This window comes from Gracilinanus agilis, chromosome 2, assembly GCF_016433145.1.
Source record: "Gracilinanus agilis isolate LMUSP501 chromosome 2, AgileGrace, whole genome shotgun sequence".
Lineage (NCBI taxonomy): Eukaryota > Metazoa > Chordata > Mammalia > Didelphimorphia > Didelphidae > Gracilinanus > Gracilinanus agilis.
The window spans coordinates 150110530-150132810 of NC_058131.1; the positions used below are offsets into that span (position 1 = coordinate 150110530).

Genomic DNA, 22281 nt, shown 5'->3' on the forward strand with positions numbered 1-22281 from the left:
ATTGAACTATTATTTATAAATTATACAATATTGCTAGTTGTATTCCTATACTCATTCCTCTCAACCCCTATGTCCATGGAAATATAGAAGAGGATTTAGGAGGAAGGAGATAAACCAATAGGAGATCAGCAGGCTGGTATCTCAGCTAAGTCTAAGGGCTAAGTCATTAAAAGACAAGCCAACCAGAGATAAAGCAAGGAAAATTATTTCTTTAAAAATTATTTATTGATACCACTTGTCTTGATAAAAGCCACTTCAAGCTTGCCTCTCTTCATGTTGTGCCTTCCATTGTGACAAAAAAAATGTGTAAGCTAAAATATCAGGTATAGTGAGAGCATCTGACAAAGTATAAAATATACTAATCTATGATCCTCCCCACCCTCTCTGCCATTAGGAAGGAAATATGTTTCACAGAACTCAGAAAGAGCTAAAGAGTCTACAGACTAAAAACATGCTAATTCAGACCAAGAAAGGCAATTCAGAGACTTGGTAGAAACACACTGTCAATTACATAATTAATATGAAAGAATTATTTTATAGAAAGCAGAAGAAAACTCAAAGTTAAAATTTCACTGTACAGATTTATTCATTATTAATTTACAAAAAGAAAAAAAAGGAAAACATTAACAACTTTTTAAAACCTTTATACATGATGTGAACAAGAAACCAATATTGGCAAGATAAAACTATTTAAACCTAAATGTTCATATCTACAAGATATGGTGAAATAAAATAGATCATCTTTTAATAAAATATAATCTCTTTGCAACTCTTTCTATACACATATATTTCTTTATTTACAAATATATATTATGAATTATTAATAGCTACTTAACTAGTCAACTTCCAAATGGCACTTTGGGACTAGACCATTTACTTGGTGGAAGACCAAGTAAATAATAAAAGAATAAATCATTTGTAGACCTTTCGCATCTATAACCATATCATTCCCTTCAAGTCTTATCACTATTCCTCTTTCACATCAGAACCTCAGAGTCTTCTGAAGAGTCATCTGCGTACAACAGTTCATCATGTAAGGTACTACTCATAGGCAGAGTGCTAGACTGTGACCATGTTGCCCCATTCCTCAAAACTTTGTCCTCCAATAAAACCGTGTTCATCTGTTCAGGAGTCACTGATGTGGGAGCAGTCAAAGGAAGTGTTTCCCATTCTTCACTTAATCCATTCAGGATATATCTTTCTTCATTAAGATGATTCTCATGCATTTCTACTGTGACCACACTAGAGTCAGGCTTGGGAGTGCAGGAGGCAATGATATAATTAGGATCAATGTCCATGTCCATCTGAGTGAACATAGGATCCTCTGCCATTCCTTCATAGTCCTCCAACAGTCGTGTATTAATATAAATTACATCGGCTTTTTCTTGGCCATCAAGCAAACTTTCCAAGAGCTTTTCTAATCTGAGTTTTAACTCTGAGAAGGTAGGTCGGTCCAAAGGATTAACTCTCCAGCAAGAGCTCATTATTTCATACCTGTGGGTTAAAAAAAATGTTTGTTAGTACTAGGCTGAACAGTAAAGCATCCATAGAAATGAACACCCAATATTTTTTTGCATGTCCCTGGCTTTCCAGTCTGTATTCTTTCTCATGCTAATCCCTCTAGCCAGAATGCCACCCTTTACCTTCTCTCTCTTTTGAAATTCTATCTATCTTTGTGAATCATCTTTAAAAAGCTGAATGGTGTAGCAGGAAGAGAATTGGTCCTTAATTCAGGATTGCATTCAAATCTCACCTCTTACACACTTTGTTAATGGGACCCCAGGCAAATCATTTAATCTCCTAGTCCTTTAGAAAATCCTTTAAGGCTCTATAAATTGTATATAAGATTTTGACCTGAAATTCAGAGTTATCTATAGATGTGAAATTATAGGACCTGTCCCTAGATCTTTTCCTTTAAGGTCCACCTGATTCTTTAAATCTTTCTTTATCTCTTATCACTGGATATGACCTCTATATCTCCTTTGAACCTCCAGAATACAGTGGTTTTATATATTTTCTAGCAGTTATCATTGTTTTGTCTGATATAGTTATTTTTGTACTTCTCTTATCTCTCCTTTCTACAGTATAAGTTCTTTCAGAGCATAGATCTTATCCTATTCATTTTTGTAATCTCTTCAATTTTGTACTCTATTGTGCTTTGCATTTTGTAGGAGCTCAATGAATATGATGAGTTGAATTCAAAATAGCACTCATAAAATTAATTGTTATAAGTTAGAAAATCCATCTGTGCTTCATATCCATTAAGCGAGCAAAATATTTGTATTTTTCTCCTACACAAAATAGGGTGGGGGATGAAAGTGTGGAGAAGAATTATATGATTAAAATAATACTATGTAGAGCTGAGGAAGCAAGAGATCCATAGTCAAATGCCAGCCCTAGAATTAGGATAAAACACCTGTGGGTTCCATCTATTAATTGATCTCTGTGTTAGAGTAGCACATAAAAAAATTATCCCAGGGGAAAAAAAAAGATCAGCAAAAGGGGTAGATAGGTCATGTACTGAGCACAAAAGAAAACAGATGAACATACAATATATTGCACTGGTATCTGCATAACATTAAAAGGTCTAGAGGAATGTTGTTAGCTTGTTAGGTGGCTTTTCCTTCTAAGAGTACATACCAGAGGACAGGAACAAGGACAAATGGTGATAATGGGTTGTAGGAAGGCATACCCACATCAATAAGATAACAAATCCATTGGTATGTTAATTGTTTACTGCTAAATGCTTTGAGTGATCTATCTATGTATCTATATATGTATCTATTTATGTATCTATCTATCTATATCTATATCTATATCTATATCTATATCTATCTATATATCACTTGATTCACCTGCCACCCAAACTCCCAAACCTTGGAGATTAGAACTATGTGCATTTAAAAAAACAGTATTTTTCAATGTTCCTCATTGTGCCTCTCCCACCCCTCAATAAATCTTGCCACTGTAAGCAGTTAACTCCTTTCTAAAATCAAGTTCTGTATGACTTTGTTAGCCAATTAATAAGCAAACAGGTATGGAGTGTTTACCATATGCAAAGCACTGCATGTCAATGGACAAGAAAGATGATCTAATCTCTCCTCTCAAAGAGCTTACAGTATAATCTGTAATACTTTCAAGACAATAGTAGAAACAGGAGATAATATAGAGAAGCAGCACTCACAGTTCATCCAAACAGTCATCAGGCTGCTTCAGTCGGTGGCCATGAATAAGATAGTCATAGATTTCATGATTCTGGACCCCAGGATATGGAGTCATCCCTCGGGTGGCTATCTCCCACATGGTCACTCCAAAGGCCCACTATGACAAAGCAATAACAAATCAAAATGTCATTTCAAGAAAGATTGAATGATTCTTTTCATCAGAAAAGGTCATTTTTCTGTAGTCTATGCAGATTACACACAATGTTGATAATTATATCTAGGATGTTATGTTCCCACAATATGGAAATAACACGGTGTTACTTTTACTGCTAATTAATTTTAATAAATTCATTCCAAGAAATCTTGCAAGGAAAGATACAGAAGCATTTCACCCAGAAATATTTTGTTTACTGCACTCTCTCATTGTTAATGTCAACTCCCATCTTGTGATTTTCCCAGAAAATTTAAGTCACATGGAAATGAAGTTGGAATAGTATGAATTATGTGGACATAGGCATCTGTCTTTTGAAGATGCCAAATAATTTTACTTAGATTAACTCACTTCTTAAGTAGTTAATAGCAGACAACATCATTACCTTTTTATTTTAAGGAAAATAGAGATGAAATGGCATATCTAAATTCATAAAAAGTCAGTGACTGAAGTGAAGCTTGGGTCTCACGAATGTCAGATTATAACAAGAAAGGGAACAGGCATTTATTGAGTGTTGACTATGTTCCAGGAACTGTACTAAGCATTTTTACAAATATTTCATTTGATCCTCTTAACATTCCTGAGTATTACACAAATTATCTTCATTCTACAATTGAGGAAACTGAGGCAATTGGAAGTAAAGCAAGTTGCCCAGGGTCACACAACTAGTAAGTGTCTGAGGTTGAATTTGAATGCAGATTTTCCTGACTTCAGACCAAATTTTTTTTATGTTATCTCATTTGATCTTCACAATAGTCCTGAGTCTCAGGGCTCAGGGTTGAATGACTAATAAATTTCAGAGGCAGAATTTGAATCTAGGTCCTTTTGTCTTTGAGTCTTTGACTTTATGCCATGTTGCCCTCCTTTTCTATGAACTAAAATATCTTATAGTATCATGAAAGATCAAAACGCATTCCCAAGTGTTTAATCATTTGAAAGAGTAAAAAGAATCTGCTTGACATTTTGTTTTGTATGCTATCATTTTCATCATTTTGGCTGTTCATTCAGCATGTCATACATACCACATCACTTTTGCTTGTGTAGACACGATCAGCAAGGCTCTCTATGGCAATCCACTTCACGGGCATCTTGGCTATACGACCTTGCCGGTAATAATCACCACTATAAATTTTCTTAGAGAGACCAAAATCAGCCACACACACAGTCATATCATCCCGTAACCTAGGGACAGAAAGTTTAACTTCAATAACTACAGGCTCAAAATACTAACTCATTTGCATAACTTTAAAATCCCCAATGATATGTTATGAAAAGAGAGAAAGTAAAAGATAAACAACTTAAACTAACAATAGATAGAATAAGATATCTAGAAGTATATCTGCCAAAACAAACCCTGAAAGTACATGAACATAATTATAAAACATATTTATACAAATAAAGCCAGATATAAATAATTAAAGTCATTGTTCATGAGTAGGCAGTCAATATAATTTTTAATTGTATTTTATTTTCCCCCAATTACATATAAAAACAATTTCTAATATTTTAAAAAAGTTTCAGTCTTGAATTCTCTCCTTACCTACCCTCACAGTCCCCACTAACATGGTAAGGAATCTGATAGAGATTTTACATGTGAAACCATGTAAAATAATTTTCCATATTAATCCTTTTGTGGAAGGAAACTGAAAAAAAATTTAAAAGGAAGTGAAAGTTTGCTCTGGTCTGGATTCTGACTCTATCCGTTTTTTTCTTTGGAAGCAGATGACATTTTTTTACCATGAGTTCTTTGTTATTGTTTTAGATCATTGTATTGCTAAGAAGAGCTAAGCTATTCACAGTTATTCATCAGATAATATTGCTGACACTGTGTACAATGTTCTCCTGGTCCTGATTACTTCATTCTGTTTCAATTGAATACTCATTTTTTCCCTGAAGGATTATACTCAGTTTTATTGAATAAATGATTCTTGGTTGAAGTCCTAGCTTCTTTGCTCTCTGGAATATCATATTCCAGGTCCTCCCATCCTTTTATGTAGAAGCTGCTAAATTTGTGTTCTTCTGCCTGTGGCTCCATATTTAAATCATTTCTTTTTGGTTACTTACAATATTTTCTCCTTAACCTGAGAGTAATGGAATTTTATCCTTTTGGGATCTCTTTCAGGAGATGGTTAGTGGATTCTTTCCATTTCTATTTTGCCCTCTGGTTCTAGAACATCAGGATGGTTTGCCTTAATAGATAATGTCTAAGCTCTCAGATAGTCCAATAGGCTTTCAGATAGTCCAATAATTCTTAGACTCTCTCTTCTGGATTTGTTTTGCAGATCAGTTGCTTTTCTAATGAGATAGTTCACATTTTCTTCTATTGTTTTCATTCTTTTTACTTTGTTTAATTGTTTCTTGATGTCATGTGGAGTCATTAGCTTCCACTTGCCCAATTCTAATTTTAAAGACCTTACTTTCTGCAGTGAGTTTTTGTGCCCCTTTTTCCATTTGGCCAATTTTACTTTGTAAAGAATTCTCTTCCTCAGTGAATTTTTGTACTGCTTTCCCCAGATGGTCAATTCTGCCTTTTGAGGAGTTCTTCTCTTCAGTGCATTTTTAAAATATCTTTCCTGATGAGGCCAATTCTGCTTTTCAAGGAGTTCTCTTCAATGGATTTTTGTGCCTCTTTTACCATTTGTCCTCTTCTGTTTTTTAAGGTATTGTGTTCTTCAGTATTTTCTGGTGACTCCTTTACCAAGCTTTTGACTCGTTTCATGATTTTCCTCTCATTCCCCTCCATCCCAATTTTTCTTCTACCTCTCTTATTTGTTTTTTTAAAATCCTTTTTAAGCTCCTCTATTAATTCTTTTTGGTCTTAAGATCAATTATTATTTTTCTTGAAGGCTTTGGATACAGCAGCATTGACTTTGTTGTCTTCTGAGTTTGTGTTGTCTTCTGAGTTTGTGTTCTGGCACCAGAATAACTTTCTATGTTGAGTTTCTTTTTGTTGTTGTTTGCTTATTTTTCAGCCTTTTTCTTTTCTTTTGACTTAACTGTAAAAGTTGGACTTTGTACCTGTAGTGAAGGGAGAACTCCTCCAAGTTTCAGGAAATTTGTGCACTGCCTTCAAATATAGCTCTGGAGATCTATAACTTTTCAATTCTTTCAAGATGGTATGATCTAAGAAGAGGTCTGCTTAATACTTTCCTAGGCTGTGCTCTGGCCTATGAACAACCATCAACACTCTCTTCCATTTTGGAACTATAACCACAGTCCCTTGCTCCCTTAAAGCCTCAAGTGTACTTACTACTTGCTCTTCCTCACTCTAAGATCACAACACAGGACTGCAATCTGGCTCTGTGTATGGGTAATTCTACTAGAGTGTTGCATCCAGAGCCAGGAAAGGGAACCCTATAATCTCCTTCTGAGCAACTGCCTGATTCCCCTTACTGTCTGTGGCTGAGAGCTTCAAAAACCTTTGCTGCTGATTCAGCAGCTTCCCAAGTCTGTTACTATCAGAGATCCTGCCTTGACATGCTGCTTTATACTCCACTTTCACCCCAATGCAACAGATATTTTGTGCCATCCTTCTAAGTTGTTTTGAGCTAAAAAATTATTTCACCTTATCTTTTTTGTGAGTTATGCTTCTTCACAATTTCCTTTGAGACATTCTATCATAATTGTTTGGATGATATTTTGGTAGAGTCAAGGTAAATCTGTGTACCTTTGCCTCCATCTTATCTCTACCCTTTCAGAGAGCGGATGTAATTAAATTGACAATCCAACATAAACAAATCTACTTATCCAATGCTACCTCAATTAAATTACCAAATTATTGCCAAAACTTATTATATTGATCGAGAAAAAAGAATAAAATTCATTTGGAAAAACAAAAGATCAAGAATATCAAAGGAATAATGAAAAAATATAAAGGAAGGTAGTCTAGCAATAATAGATTTTAAGCTATATGATAAAGGAGTAATCATTAAAACTATTTGGTACTGGCTAAGAAATAGAAAAGTAGATCAGTAGAACAGAACATATATACAACATGTAAAAGATTATAATACCCTTGTGTATGACAAAAGTAAAGATCAAAATTTTAGTGATAAGAATTCACTATTTAGTAAAAATTGTTGGGAAACTAGAAAGCAGTCTGGCAGAGAGTAGATATAGAACAATACCTTATACCATTTACCAACATGAGATTAAAATGAATACATGATCTTAGGCATAAAGGGAGAAATCATAAGCAAATTAGAATGGGGAACACATTACCTATCAATTTTATGGATAGGAGAAAGAGTTATAAATAAGCAAAAGATAGAAAATCATTCTAAGATGTAAAATGGATAATTTTGAACAAATTCAACTAAAAAATTTTTGTACAAATAAAATTAATATAGCCAATATTAGAAGGGAAAATTTTTATTTTCAGCTAGAGCTCACATATCTAAAACATATAGAGAACTTTGTCAAATATATGAATCATTCCCCCAATTGATGACTGGTCAAAAGATATGAACAGACAGTTTTTAGATGAAGAAATTAAAGGCATATATAACTATGAAGAAATACTCTAAATCGCTGATTAGAGAAATACAAATCAAAACAATTCTAAGATATGATCTTACACTTATCAGATTAGCTAGCCTGATAAAAGGACAAAATGAAAAATATTGGAAAGGATGTGGAATATGCAGATACTAATACATTATTGGTGGAACTGTGGATTGACCCAAACATTTTGGAGAGTAATCTGGAATTATGCTCAAAGAATTATAAAACTATGTATACCTTTGACCCGGTAATACCCTATTAGGTTTATTTTTAAAGGAGGTCAGAGGAAAAAGAAAAGAACTTATATATTTTTAAATGTTTATAGTAGTTCTCTTTGTGGTTGCAAAGAATTGAAAATTTAGGGCATGTTCATCAACTGGAGAATGCCTAAACAATTGTGACATATGATTGTGATGGAAAACTACTATGACACAAAAAATGATAAGCAGGTTAATTTTGGAAAAACTTGGAAAGCCCTACATTAAGTTATGAATATATTATGAATAAATTATACATGGGAAAATATGGAAAACCCCACATAAATTATGAAAAGTGAAACAAACAGAAACAAGAGAACAGTATATACAGAAACAAAAATGTTGTTTGAAGAATTACTTGTATGCCTTCTTTTATGGGGAGAGGGGAGGGAAGGAAGGATAGAGTTAACTGGATATTTTAATGTTTTAAACAAATAAATTTAAAAATAAAAAAAAAAACAAAAAAAGAGATGTAAACAACCTAGTTCTAGGATCCTTTCACAAATATTGTTTAGGGATAGGCTAAACAAGATGATTCCTTTCTAACTCTTAGATGCTGCAATTCTAGCTCTTATACAAAATGTAACCTGAGCTATCTGTCCTTTGAAACACACAAAACATTGCTCTTCCCCTACATAATGATTTTTTCCCTTCCAACTTTTAAGTGGAATGAACAGCCATTTCCTCTTCTTTTATGATAGAAGAATCATAAAGAAATATAATGAGTTTAAAAGATGAAGACTATACTAGAATTCTTACATGCAATTTCGGGCAGCTAGATCTCGATGAAGAAAATTCCTGTTGCTCAGATACTCCATTCCCAATGCAATATCTACCATGAATTTCAGTAGGGTCTGCAGGGGTACATGCTGAGGAACCAAAAAATAAAGAATTAATAAATAGTGTAGCTTTGTTTATCATTAAGAAACAAGTAAAAACCCCATCTCCTCAAGAACTTGCGCAATTCTGCCTAAATTAAGTTTAGCATATGCATCTGTTTTTCAAAAGAGTACAATAATTAAAAGGATGGACTTTAAACTTCCATAATATTGTTATCATAGTTATGACTTCCTAAGAAAAACAAAACAAAAAATCCAAGCTTTGTTTAAAAAAAAATCCTCGGAGTTTCATGTCATCATTAAGACATAGTAAATATCCACTTGATTTTCCTCTTCATAAAATAGGAAGGCAAAATAGAATTGTCACTGTGTAACCAAATAGCCAGTAGAAAGAGAATACTGGTAGAATGCACAATGGAATGCAGTATTTTTCCAGTTTGAAGTTGCCTGGCTTCCTTGGAGTCTTATCTGATGTTCACTAGTCAGAGAACCTTCACAACAACACTGTTTCCAATTAACTATATATGTCTGGAAACCATATGGTTTCATTTTAGTTTTGCTTTAAAATGTGTTGAAAAATAGTTTCTTTCCTACCAGAGAAAGAGTAAAATGTTGCTACCAGAAACTAGCATTAGGAAACCAAGAAAAAAAAAAAAAGTTAAAATGTCTAGTCTAGGGGGCAGCTGGGTAGCTCAGTGGATTGGGAGTCAGGCCTAGAGATGGGCGGTCCTAGGTTCAAATCTGGCCTTAGACTCTTCCCAGCTGTGTGACCCTGGGCAAGTCACTTGACCCCCATTGCCTACCCTTACCACTCTTCTGCCTTGGAACCAATACTATGTATTGACTCCAAGACAGAAGGTAAGGGTTTAAAAAAAAATGTCTAGTCTATCTTAATTGGGATTCCCATTGGTATCAATTCCCAATACTGTATCAAATATTCCCCAACCATCCCAAAACTTATTTTCAGTTGAGTGACTGCTGATTGAATAAAAATACTATTTGTAGGATCTATGAATCAAATAAACTTTTCTTTCTGGTGTTTTGATATTAAGACATGCTGCCATATTAAGTATTTATAAACATATATTTACAATATATGTTATACTGATGTGTTTATGACATGCTTATGTTACATATTTATTATTTATTATATTACATACTCACATATTCTGTGTGTGTGTCTGAGTATATGTGTAGAATTGAGCAAAGTCCTACTCTGAGACCTCGTTGTGGCCTAGAGGTAATCCTGGCTTCTGTCTCAAAAGTTATGCCAGCAGAACACAAGTTCTGGCAGGTTTTTACTACTGTGGAAAGACTTTTGTGTACAGTGCCAAGGACACACTAGTTTTGCTTTCCAAGGACCAGCCTAACTAAGTACAGAGTTCGTTACTAACAGGCTGTCTGGCCAGTAAACCATCAAATACCATGAGACTGCAATATCAAGTAGTTACCCCAAAAATAGCTCCCCACATATGAACACTTGACTTTCATGCACACACATAAAAGGGTCTTAAGAAATCTCCTTCCCCCAAGAATCCTAATGCTATGTTCTGCAATTCAGCACTTTGGTTATGCTATAGAAATCATATTAATGTAAGGTTTGGCACACACGCAAACACCTAAAGTCCCTTCTAGCTCTAAAATGCTATGATTATTTCCTTAGAGATAATCACAACTGTGATGACTTGATCATGATGTCCTCCTAAAACCCACCTAACCTTTGTGTGGTATGGTTCTTCAGATGCTGATTTAAATAAAGCCTTCTATTTGGAAACAGAGGATTTACTGAGTTGCTGAAGGCACATCTTGAAATCCAAATGAAGTGAATCCATATTCAAAAACATTCAGCCATCCAAGGGTTAATGATGTGTGACCCACATGCTCCCTGGGGAGCTTAATTTTCCATGACTTTCTTTTCCACAGAACATATGTTTGTCAGTACTTTTCCCACAAAGCCAGACTGGAGCTGAACAGTTTTTATAGCCCAATTAAACTTACATGCCAGTCACATATTGTATCTATTATAAATTGCCTTCAAATCTAATCTACTCATGTGCAATAGAGTTGCTAGGAAACTGCAAGTTAATTAGGAATAAATGTCTTTTTTATTTATAGTGCACACTTTGGACATTTAATTTCCTAAAGATTACCTTTCAGAATCGGATGTAAACAGTAAAAAAACTCACAAGAAATACAATTGGTATGTGCCTTTTCTTTATTGACTAATTTTTCAGAAGAAGAATGTTATAATCATTTCATTTAATATCTTTTCAAAGTAATCATAAACATAGTCTCAATAATAATACTTGAAAAACTAAAACAATTGAGTTATGCTAAAATGTCTGTCCTCTAGTAAGAACAAGGGAAGGTAACCTGAATGTAATGATACTGCACTGTAGTACCCATACACTTTGAAAAGACGTAAAAGAAAGTATCCAGAAAGATGGGTGGAAGATGTGAGAGGGAAAGGATATTTTCCTGTTAGAAGTAACATGGTATTTTTGTATACCAACAGGACATCCAGAGGGAGACATCTAGCAGAAGAATGGAAATGTCAGGTTTGAGCTCAGGGGGAGAATTAGGGCTGGAAATATTATTTTATTTACTCTCCATTTCCTGGAAGGAAGTGTATTCCACACAAAATTCCCAGAATCTGAATGGACCAAAGAACTATGGTCATTAACAAGAGAGCATCATTTAACTTAGAACTTAGTTCCATTATGCTTTATTCCCTGAAAGAAATTCACATAATATATATTCAGAAACTCTGGGATCTTGTGTGTTTCCTATATTTATCTAAGGACTTACATGGTTTGAAGACATAAAAGAATTTTTTTGGGGGAAAAAAAGGATTATCACCCCATCACTCCTAAGAAGATAAATCGAGAAAAAAAGAGAGGTGTGTTCCTTTCTTTGGGAAGATCACTTGCCACTTTCTTGGAGGTAGCTGGGTGGCATAATGGGTAGAGGCTCTGAACACAGAGTTGAGAAATCCTGACTTCAAGTCTAGCCTCATATTCTTACTAGCTGTGAGATCCTGGGTAAGTTACTTAGCCTCTATTCACCTCTGTTTCTTCATCTGTAAAATGGGGATAATAATAGCACACACCTGCCAGGATTGCTGTAAGGATAAAATATGGTATCTGAAAACTGCCTTGAAAACTTTAGAGTCCTATTTATTCCAGCTATCATAATTATTATAATTATTATTGCTACCCTGGCACTTTCTACAGTGGCTCAGCTGAAGTTCTGAATACTGATCTCAGGCTTTGCAGAATGCTCCCTTAACCCTAACAGTTAGAAGCAGAGGATAATAATTTTCATGACTACACACAGGAATCTTCATTAAGTTAAGAAAATGCTATCTGAGAATGATATCTGGATTTCTGAACATTTAAAACATAGGTGGTCAGGTGTGGAATGAAATGAGCAAAACCAAGAGAACACTGTATACAGAAACTGAAACATTGTGGAGTGATCAAATATAATCAGCTTTACTACTAGTAGCAAAGCAAAGATCCAGGACAATCCTGAGGGACTTATGAGAAAGAACATTATCCACATCAAGAGAAAGAACTGTGGGAGTAGAAATGCAAAAGAAAACATATGATTTATCATTTATTTATTTGGGTATAAGATTTGGGGTTTTGGTTTTAAAAGATTACTCTTACAAAAATGAATAAAATAGAAATATGTTTTGCTTGATAATACATGTATAACCCAGTGAAATTGCTTGTCAACTCTGGGAAGGGGGAGAGAAAAGGGGAGGGAGACAATATGAATCATATAACCATGGAAAATGTATGTGTAAATTTGTTACTGGAATAAATTAAAGAATAATCTTAAAAATAAATAAATAAAATATAGGAGTCAGAGACTCTTGGCCAGGGGTAGAGAATGACTGTTTAGGAATGATGTGGTGGTTAAATGATCATAGATCTGATAATTACCTTTGGTCCTGTTTCCAATCGAGAGTAAAGCAGGTAGGTATGCAAATCACCATATTTCATGAAGGGTAGAATAACCATTGGCTTTGGAATGCGCTGAGAACTCATTTCTAAACAAACACCTAAATTTTTTTAAGAAAAGGATAAATTAGTATCATAAAATCCATCTTTGTTATACAACCTCAGAAAAAAAAAATGCTTGAGAGATAATTGCTTAAGTAAAGCCATGTTTCCCTTCTAATAGTCTCATTAAAGAGCTCATAGGATATAAATTCCATTCACAGAATATGAAAGAAAACAGCATCCAGTTCTTTTTTAAAATTTCTAGATTGCTGCCATCTTATCTATGTATCTGACAATCAATTAATTTGATAAACAATATTGCCATGTGGAACTCTGGGTTTCTTATAGGAAGTATCTATAATGAATATAATAAGTGCCATTTGTATAGTGTTATAAAGTTTGCAGATCCCTTTATATAACAGTATCTCATCTCTGCATCCCTAGCACTTAGCATTTTGCCTAGCTCATAGCAAGTGTTTGTTGATTGACAGATATATCAGTCCTAGAAGGTATTATTATCCCTGTCTTACAGATGAAAGAACTGAGGCTCAGAGAGGTACCTTGTTCTTGGTCACAAAACTAATAGTTAACGACTGGAGGAATTTGAACTGAAGTCTTCCTGATTCCAAGTCAGTGTTCTATCTACTATGTCACCCTTCTCAACATAAATTAGTATTGACAGTTGTACTCCATACTGACATTAAATTTTTACTGATGAATTGGTTTCACGTACCGAAAATTAATGACAATGAAAAACACCACAAAGACATGACGAGAATAAAAAAGGTAGATATGTTATATATTATATTGTATCCCTGAAATGTAAATGTTACATAAAGGCAGTCTCATTGTAAAAATGGTTAGCCTATGCCATGATCTCCTAATAAGAGATGCTATTAAAGCTTTCCTATAAACACTTTGAAATTGCTAAGCATACAGTAATTAGGTTCTGACACATCATTAATAATAAAAATAAGTTTCTGTTTCTACAGTACTTTACAATTTACTAGAAGTTTTACATGCACTATCTCAATTTATCCTCCCAACTACCCAGTGAGTTAAGGATTAGTCCATTTTACAGAGAGAAAAACTGGAAACAGAGGGGTTAAATGCCCTGCCCATGAGCACACAGGAAAGAAACCATAGAACCAAAATTCAGGCTCTGATCTTCAGAATCTGAATTCAGTGCCTTTTTTAGTATACCCACAGATGTCTCTGGTGGATAACTATTTATTTATAATTAGCAGTTTTTTTCATTGTGAAACATTACTTGGACATATTTTCAAATGCCCAAATGGAATAGAATATTGTTTTCAATAGGGGGAACCAATATTTCCAGCTACATAAAACATGTTTTGTTCAAAGATCCCCAAATACTTTTCTCCATTACTTCTCAAAGCATTTTAAAGATGAAGATCAATAACATAGAAAACTGCCAATGCAGAAGCTCATCATTGGTTCCCAGTTGTTATCACATAATCATTTCCTCATGGAATGGCCATTATTATGCCTTCCCACTAAAGGCTGACAGGTATTAAAAAAAACTCAGGCAAGACAAATTCATTATGTTTTGATAAAAGAGTAAATGGATGTTTTACCTCTTGTGAAAGTCCACTGCACAAAGGAGATAGAACTAAATGTTTTCAATATGCCTTTTTTTAAAACTCTTTCTATGTATTGGTTCAAAGGCAGAAGAGTGGTAAGGGCTAGTGACTTGTCCAGGGTCACACAACTAGGAAGTGTCTGAGACCAGATTTGAATCTAGGACCTCCCATCTCTGGGCCTGGCTCCCAATCCACTGAACCACCTAGCTTCTCCCTATGCCTTTTTTTTTTAAGGATATGTCTGCGGAAATTTCCTACTTATATGGTTTCAAAAGTTGATTTACAGTTTGGATAATTGCAAGTTCATAAAAATAGCAATTGATCCAACTCTCAGGGAATTACTTCATGGTTATTTGTGGCTAAATTTTAATAGTAAATCAGCTTCATCCAGCTACCAGGCACAGATTACCACTACTAGTGTCTCAGGATATATGTACTTAGGATATGAAAATTAGTTTACTGCTCATTTAAGAAAAATGTAAACTTTAGCTGGAAATAATCTGAAACATTTTCCTTTTCTTCAGCAGGCATCTTGGGAAAAAGTATGGGAAATAGGCTAGTGTGCCTCAAAAAACCCAGACTTAAACTCAGAAGACATGAGTCTGATCCTCAGTTCTGACAACAATAGCTATAACTATGGGAAAGTTATTTAATCTCCTTGTGCCTCCACTACTCATCAATTATGTGGAGATAACATTCCCTTTGCCTACCTCACAGAGTTCTGAGAAGATTGCTCTGTCAACCACAAAGTGTTACATAAATACAAACTTATAACTCTTTCTATCTATATTTAGTATTTTGGTCTCAAATGCTCTGTTGATAGAATCTGATTTCCCTTCAAACTATTGCTCTGGTACATAGGGCATATGCTATTTTGGGGGGGAAGAAAATACCTACTGTGGATAAATCATTCCCATGCCAACAATGCAGTTCATCAGTGGCATAATCAGACCTAGAAGTGAAACCTCAGTCTAGGGAAATCCCCACTTTAGTGCCCAACTGTGCTGATCCTGTGTAGCATGTTGACCTGAATGTCCTAATTCCATCACCAGAAAAATAAGAGCAAAGTTCCCAGTGGTGAAAAACTAACCTCTAGCAGTATTAGATTAGTCAGTTTTCAGTAGGTGATGTTTCTTCAGTGTTTCACATAAGAAAACAAACCCAAGGAGGTGGAGTTCAAGATCATTATTACTGTCAGTGTAAGACGCAGCAGGAGTATAAGTATGTCATAAGGAGACCTGGGACATCTGAGATAAGCAAAGGAAGAGAATGAAAGAGAGAAAAACAAGAGTGATCAAAAGCAAGCAAAGAAATAGCAGAGACCAGAGATTCAGATTAATGGGGAGGCAATGTTAGTCAGGTAGCCTAAAGCAGGAAAAGTGAAATCTAAGGAACTCAAGAAAGTGAGCAAGTAATTTTCTTAAAATTCATTATGTCCTATACCAAACACAATACTAATTGATCAATAAAAACTATTAAGTACCTACTAGGTGCCAGGCACTGTTAAACACTGGGAGTACAAAAAGAGGCAAAAAAGCAGTCCCTGGCCTCAGGAAGTTCAGTCTAATGGATGATCTGGTCTATGCCTTCAAATATCAACAAAACTAAGCTGCAGAGAAACTCAGAGGGGGAAAAAGCTGTGAAGTTTTGTTAAAATCAAATGCTTCCTCTGAGTTTACTTTCAGTGATTATATTTTGGTAGAACTACCTCTTTTCAGGCTACATTTCTGTCATCTGGTCTGCGTACCTAGGAGTGTGATGACATTGGGGTGGTCAAAGTCTTTCATGCATGCTGCTTCACTGAGAAATTCTTCTATCTCACTCTGGGAAAAGTTGTCCACTGGAAAAAAAAAGAGTTGAAAAAATTTAGAGATCAGAGTTATTTTATCTAGTTACAGGGTGGGAGGAGAAGCACTTTTTACCTTCCTAAAATTCACTTTGCCTTTTTCCTATTATATAAATATATTATTTTTTTTGGCTGTGCTAAAGATATAATTCAATAAATTCAACCAACATTTGTTGAATGTATGCTATGTACAGACATAATGGTAGGCAATGAGAGAGCTATAAAGACAATAATACCTTATCCATAAAAACTTACCACTTATTTGAGCAGATGAGATATATGAAAAACAAAGAATTCTTTTTATTCCACAGAATTTTTTTCAGGGTTAGAAAGGACCTCAGTGGCCATCTGTTCTAACCTGAACCTGAAAAAGAATCCTTCCTATAATATATCTCATCTTTACTTAATAAGTAAATCTAAAATGAAATGCACCAACTATGTAGTAAAGGTACCATGTACCAGGAAGCTTTAGGAGGGGAAGGATCGTGTCCATCTGTCTTGGGGAGTAAGGAGAGGACAGAAATCAGAGAAAATTTTATGGAAAGGATAACATTTGAACAAGATCTTAAAGAATGGAGAGGATTCCAAAAATGTTGTGTTAAATAAGTAAGTATTATTCAAGGGTCAGGAATTCAATTCTAAAAAGCTATTTTTTGCTTTCTCCCCATTTTCGGAAATTAAATTAACTTGGCAGTGGCATTCAGAAAGCTATAATGGCCAATAAATTTGTCAGCAGCTCTGTCCATAATCTATTACTCCTTTTTATCCACTCTTCCCCCTGTTAACCTCAGCCATGCCAGTGGGCAAAAGAAATATGCAAAGGTGCTTGCAAGCAGGCACATGGAGAGTATGTTCACAAATCTAAAATAAAAATCATAAAAAGAAAAGGAGAGATTAATAAATACTTCAGACCAAGTCCATGTTTATTTAAATGGCCACAATTAGAAGCAAATTTTGCTACTAATTTATAAGTCTTTCCTTTTTTATTGTTGTAATAAATTTCTAGGATATATATAAGCACAAAAGACTACCCTTGCATTCCAGTTCTTCTTATGCCCAATTAATGCCTAGTCCAATTTTGAAAGAATTTAAGTTTCCTTTCATGTTTGATTAACAAAACCACAGAACATTAGCCATGAGTTGAAAAAGAGAAGAGTGAAGGTAATAATAGTGGGCCCACTACTAGGGGTAACAGCAGGCTTAACAGTTCATTTTCTTTAAGGGCCTTGATGAAATTTTAAAAAATAAAATATGCCATCTTATTATGTACTACTAATGTATTGCTAATTTGAAATACCATAATGTAATCATGGTATGTGAGAAATATTGAAAGACCTAAAGGAAGACCTATTCTGTGTTGGGTAGATCAAGATGGAGGATTTGTAGAAAAATATAAGGAAGAAACACACAGAATGAGAAGGTATGGGTTGGTTCTAATCAGAGGGAAACCCAGACAAATGTGATCATGGATCCATTGAAGCATTAGAGTATTGCTATCAGGATGCTAAAGCCATTTGGCTGAAAGGTTAATCTTGGGCCTGAACAAGTACCCAAACGCTTTTGGCAGTGAGAGGGAGAAACCTAGAATCTTTTCCATAAGAAATGACAAAGCCACCTGAAAGTCTTTCTCTCATTTCTCCATCTCTCCCCCAGCAGCAGAACTTCCTCCTACCTCTCCTTTGTTCTTCCAAGCAGATTTTTTTACTTATATGATCAAAGTAGGAGTGCCTCATCACCTAAGGTTGGAATCCTTATGGCACATATTCCCATAAAACACATAACAAAAACCACTCTCTGCCCATAGTACTTATATTAATCTAATGAGATCTTACACTTCATGGTTTTTACTGCTACTTTCTGAGATGTTCCATCCTGTTCATTCAGATTTCCTTCCATTACAGACCCAAATTCTCCTAAAAAAGAAAGCAACAGTTTATATTAATCCTGTGCGAAATTACCCCACAAAAACAAGAGACCTAAGAGCATCAAAGTAATTTTTGCCAGTTTGGTTAAAAGTATTAACATGCTTATACCAGGCAGAGGTTAACACAGTAGCCCAAACATAGGATGTTTAGTAATAGAAGAATAAGGAGTAAGAGCTGGAAAGGACCCTAAAATTAAGTCAGTCAATAAACTTTTAATTTTATCTACTATGTGCCAGGCACTGGGCTAAGCACTGGGCATGCAGAAAGAGGTAGAAGATACTCCTTTCCCTCAAGGAACTGACAAGTTAATGATCAACTCATTCAGTTTCCTCATTTTATAGATACAGATTCTGAAATTCAGAGATGTAAAGAGATTTGCCTTAGTTCATACAGACAATAAATGCAGTTCTGGGACTTGAACTAGAACGTCAGTTCTCAACAGGTGGTCTGGGGAACCCTGAGGTGCCTGAGGCCTTTAAGGGGGTTTGTGAGAGCAAACGATTTTCATAATAATACTGAGAAGTTATTTGTCTATTAAGATATTCCTCCCTTTTCCTATTATATTCATGTATAAGGTTAGACTTTCTTCAACTTTAACCAAAACAACAAAGAGTGATATATTGAATATTGAAATAGAAAGAGAATCTTGCTCTCTTCTAGTCTAAGGCTCTAAGCCACACATTAAAGAGATTTGTACAAGATGGCTAATACTGTCATGAAAGGGATTTTTGCATTTCTGTAGTGCACTAGAGTCTTTAAAAAAGTTTTGCCATTTTGTAGATGAAGAAACAATCTTAGAAGTGACTTGTCCAGGGTCACATAGCTAATAAGTGTTTCTGTATCTAGATTTCCTAATGAAATTATATATTTAAGGATCAGAAAATTCAGTCTAAAGCACATTAATATTTGACTGATGAGTTTCTGGATATTCACTCTCACAAGAGTAGTTGTGTTTCTCTCTACAGGGGACTAAAACATACTGTTTTATGAACAACTCTCAAAGAGCAGATCTTCACAACAAACATCCTCATAAACCTTATTGTTTCTAAGTTTAAATGATCCAAAAAATACCCACAGAGACATTTCACATTATTCAAATTCATAAAATAATCTTGGGGTAATTTTTCTGTATTTTAATAATGGTTCCAAAATTGTTACCTTCTCCCAGAATTTTTCCAAGAGTTAAGAGGTTCCGATCAATGACAACATCTTCCAATTTATTCTGTAATTCTTCACTGACCCCCAAACTGCTCACTGAAAGAGAAGCATAAGAAGTGGTTGACAACATCATGAGGATCTTTTTTCAATCAGTCAGTTCATTCAACAAACATTAAGAGCCTTCTATGTGCCGACCATCATGCTAGGGTATAAAAAGAAAGGCCAAAGGCAGCCCAGACTCTTAAGGAGTTTACAGTTTAAATAAGAGAGGGAGACAACATGAGAAAATATCTATATGCAAAATACATACATACAGGACAAATCAGAAAAAATTAAGAAATAGAAAGCCCTACCAAAAGAGGATGCAGAGTGCTTCGAAGACTGATAAGGGCTAACAGTTTCCATAACATAGATACTGTGACCCAGAGTTAATGCTAAAGATAATTATTACAGTGGTTTCTGTTACAGCTCGGATGATAGAATAAACCTCCTTCAGGCCCCAGATGAACACGGGGAAAGGTTAGTTTCTTAATGCTAACAGCCTAATTGGCCAGATATTTAACTACCATGGGAAAATCCATTCATGAATTCTCCAAGACCATAAAAGATTTGCTACATATTGGGCCACAGCATAGCAGGGGGCAAGTGGGTATGAAGAGAAGATTTTCTTTTTGGCTTTCTTGAGTATATGCTATGATCAATCAATAAGTATTTGTTAAGGATTTAATATGAAATGACACGGAATCAAAAAGCATTTAAGTGTTTCCTATGGGAGAGCACTGTGATAAACTTGAAGAATGCAAACAGAAATGCAAAGTAGTCTTTGTTGTCAAAGTGCTCAGTTTCTACAGGGATGAGACAAAACAGTTATAAGGGGGATGGAAAAGCCTGGTGCTTAGTACAGTACTACCGATATAAATGAAGACATGATCCCTGCCTAGGAAGAGCTTGCTTTCTGGTGGCATAAAAAAGATACAAAAAAAGAGTACTCTAGTACTTGGTATGTGCTTTTACTTCTTACATGACTCTGCACAAGTAACTTGGAGCCTCAGTTTCCTCATTGGTGAAAAAAGGGTGATGGAGTAAATAACTTTTTGGGTCCCTTCTAAAAGTTAGGAGATGGCTGAGTGATGCTATGATAGAAAGCTGGACTTGGAGTCTGAAAGACAAGTTCAAATCTGACCTCAGACACTTACTAGCTATCTGACTAGGGAAGTTATCAGATAATATTTGGAAAGTGCTAGGCCAAAGTAGTTACTTAATAAATGCGTGTTCCCTTCCTTCTAGCTATGAAGCTGTGATCCCATCATGCCTCCACTTTATCTCCACTATACATAGGGATCTTGCCATCGCCCAAAAGTGATCTACTTCCAATGTTCAAAGACTGTGAAACGCCTTCATTTGATCACAAATCTTTTATCTTTCATTCTCCTCCCATATTTTACTACTCCCAATTCTACTCTTCAACCTTAAAATGACTTATAAGTCTTCTATCCCTCTTGTACTATCACAGACCATCACCTCTATTTTGTCTACTCTCTCTTCCCTTCTCTATTTCATCTCCTTAGTGAATCACTTTAATTTCACAATCCTCTCCTCTCAGATTCCATGTCCGTTTCTTGTTGCCCTGACAAAAAGATGATATATATATATGTTTGTGTGTATATATATATATATATATATATATATATATGACAGATGTGAGTGTTAAAACAACAAGATGTGGCAACAGAATGGATATATATATGGGATAAATAAGAGCAAGGATTTAAGGATTTTGCCAAAAGGGGATTTTGGAAGTAAAGATGATCTGGGGAGAAAGATAACAAATCTTGCATTCACAATGTTGAGTTTGAGGTGCCTTGACAAAATACAACCCTGGATTACTCTTGACATCTGCCTCATTGCTTCTATATCCTCTCTTCTTATTCTCTCCTATAAACCTCTAATATTTGGTTTGTGATATCATCTTTCAACAGAAGCTGCTCTCTCCAAAATTATATGTATGGCTGTTATCTTAATCTTCATATATCTTGTCTTCTCTGTAGTCCCTGGCATTGTCAAACACATTTTTCTCCTTGATACTCTCTTCTCTCTAAGTTTTCATAACACTTCTCCGCTGATTATACTCCTATCTGTCTGACTACTCCTCAATCTCCTTTGTTGAATCCTTCCATAGGTCACACCTATAAACTGAATACCCCCCAGGATTCTGTCCTGGAACTGCTTTTCTTCCTTTTTTTTAAAACTATCTCATTTGATGATTTCATTAGCTACCACTAGTTTATTTATCATCTCTATGCAAATGATTCCTAAATTTATATATCCAACCTTAATGCGTCTGCTGAGTTCCAGGTTCAAAGCATCAATTGCCTTTTAGACATCTCAAACTCAATTTATCCAAAGCAGGATTTTTATCTTTCTCCCCAAACCCTCCTCACTTCTAAACTTCCCTATTTGGTAAAATCCTTAAGTCTTTTACCTTACCCCATATATCCAATCTGTTGTCAAGTCTTGTCATTTCTGCACTCACATCTCTCATAGACATCACCTTCTCTGCACTCAAATAGTGCAGAGTGCACATTAGTGCAGGCCCTTGTCACCTAATTTCTGGGCTATCTCACTAGCCTGCCCTGCCTGCTTGCCTGTCTGTCTGTCATCCATCCATCTATCTATCTATCTATCTAATTTATTTTCACAGTAACTTTCCTGTTAGAATGTGAATTCCTTAAGGATAAGAATCACATTTTTGTCTTTCTTTTTA

At 35.0% G+C, this 22281-nt stretch overlaps 1 protein-coding gene across 1 annotated transcript in view; it reads right to left on the reverse strand.

Annotated features, from left to right (window-relative positions):
- Positions 1-561: 561 nt before the first annotated feature.
- Positions 562-22281, reverse strand: part of MERTK (MER proto-oncogene, tyrosine kinase) — a 122313-nt gene continuing 100593 nt past the window's right edge. Inside the window, exons 12-19 of the mRNA XM_044659507.1 lie at positions 19518-19613; positions 18267-18347; positions 16336-16428; positions 12925-13043; positions 8895-9004; positions 4398-4557; positions 3185-3321; positions 562-1494 (exon numbers count right to left, since the gene is read on the reverse strand). Coding sequence (XP_044515442.1) covers positions 978-1494; positions 3185-3321; positions 4398-4557; positions 8895-9004; positions 12925-13043; positions 16336-16428; positions 18267-18347; positions 19518-19613 — 1313 coding nt within the window. The 3' untranslated portion in view covers positions 562-977. The remainder of the gene's footprint in view (positions 1495-3184; positions 3322-4397; positions 4558-8894; positions 9005-12924; positions 13044-16335; positions 16429-18266; positions 18348-19517; positions 19614-22281) is intronic.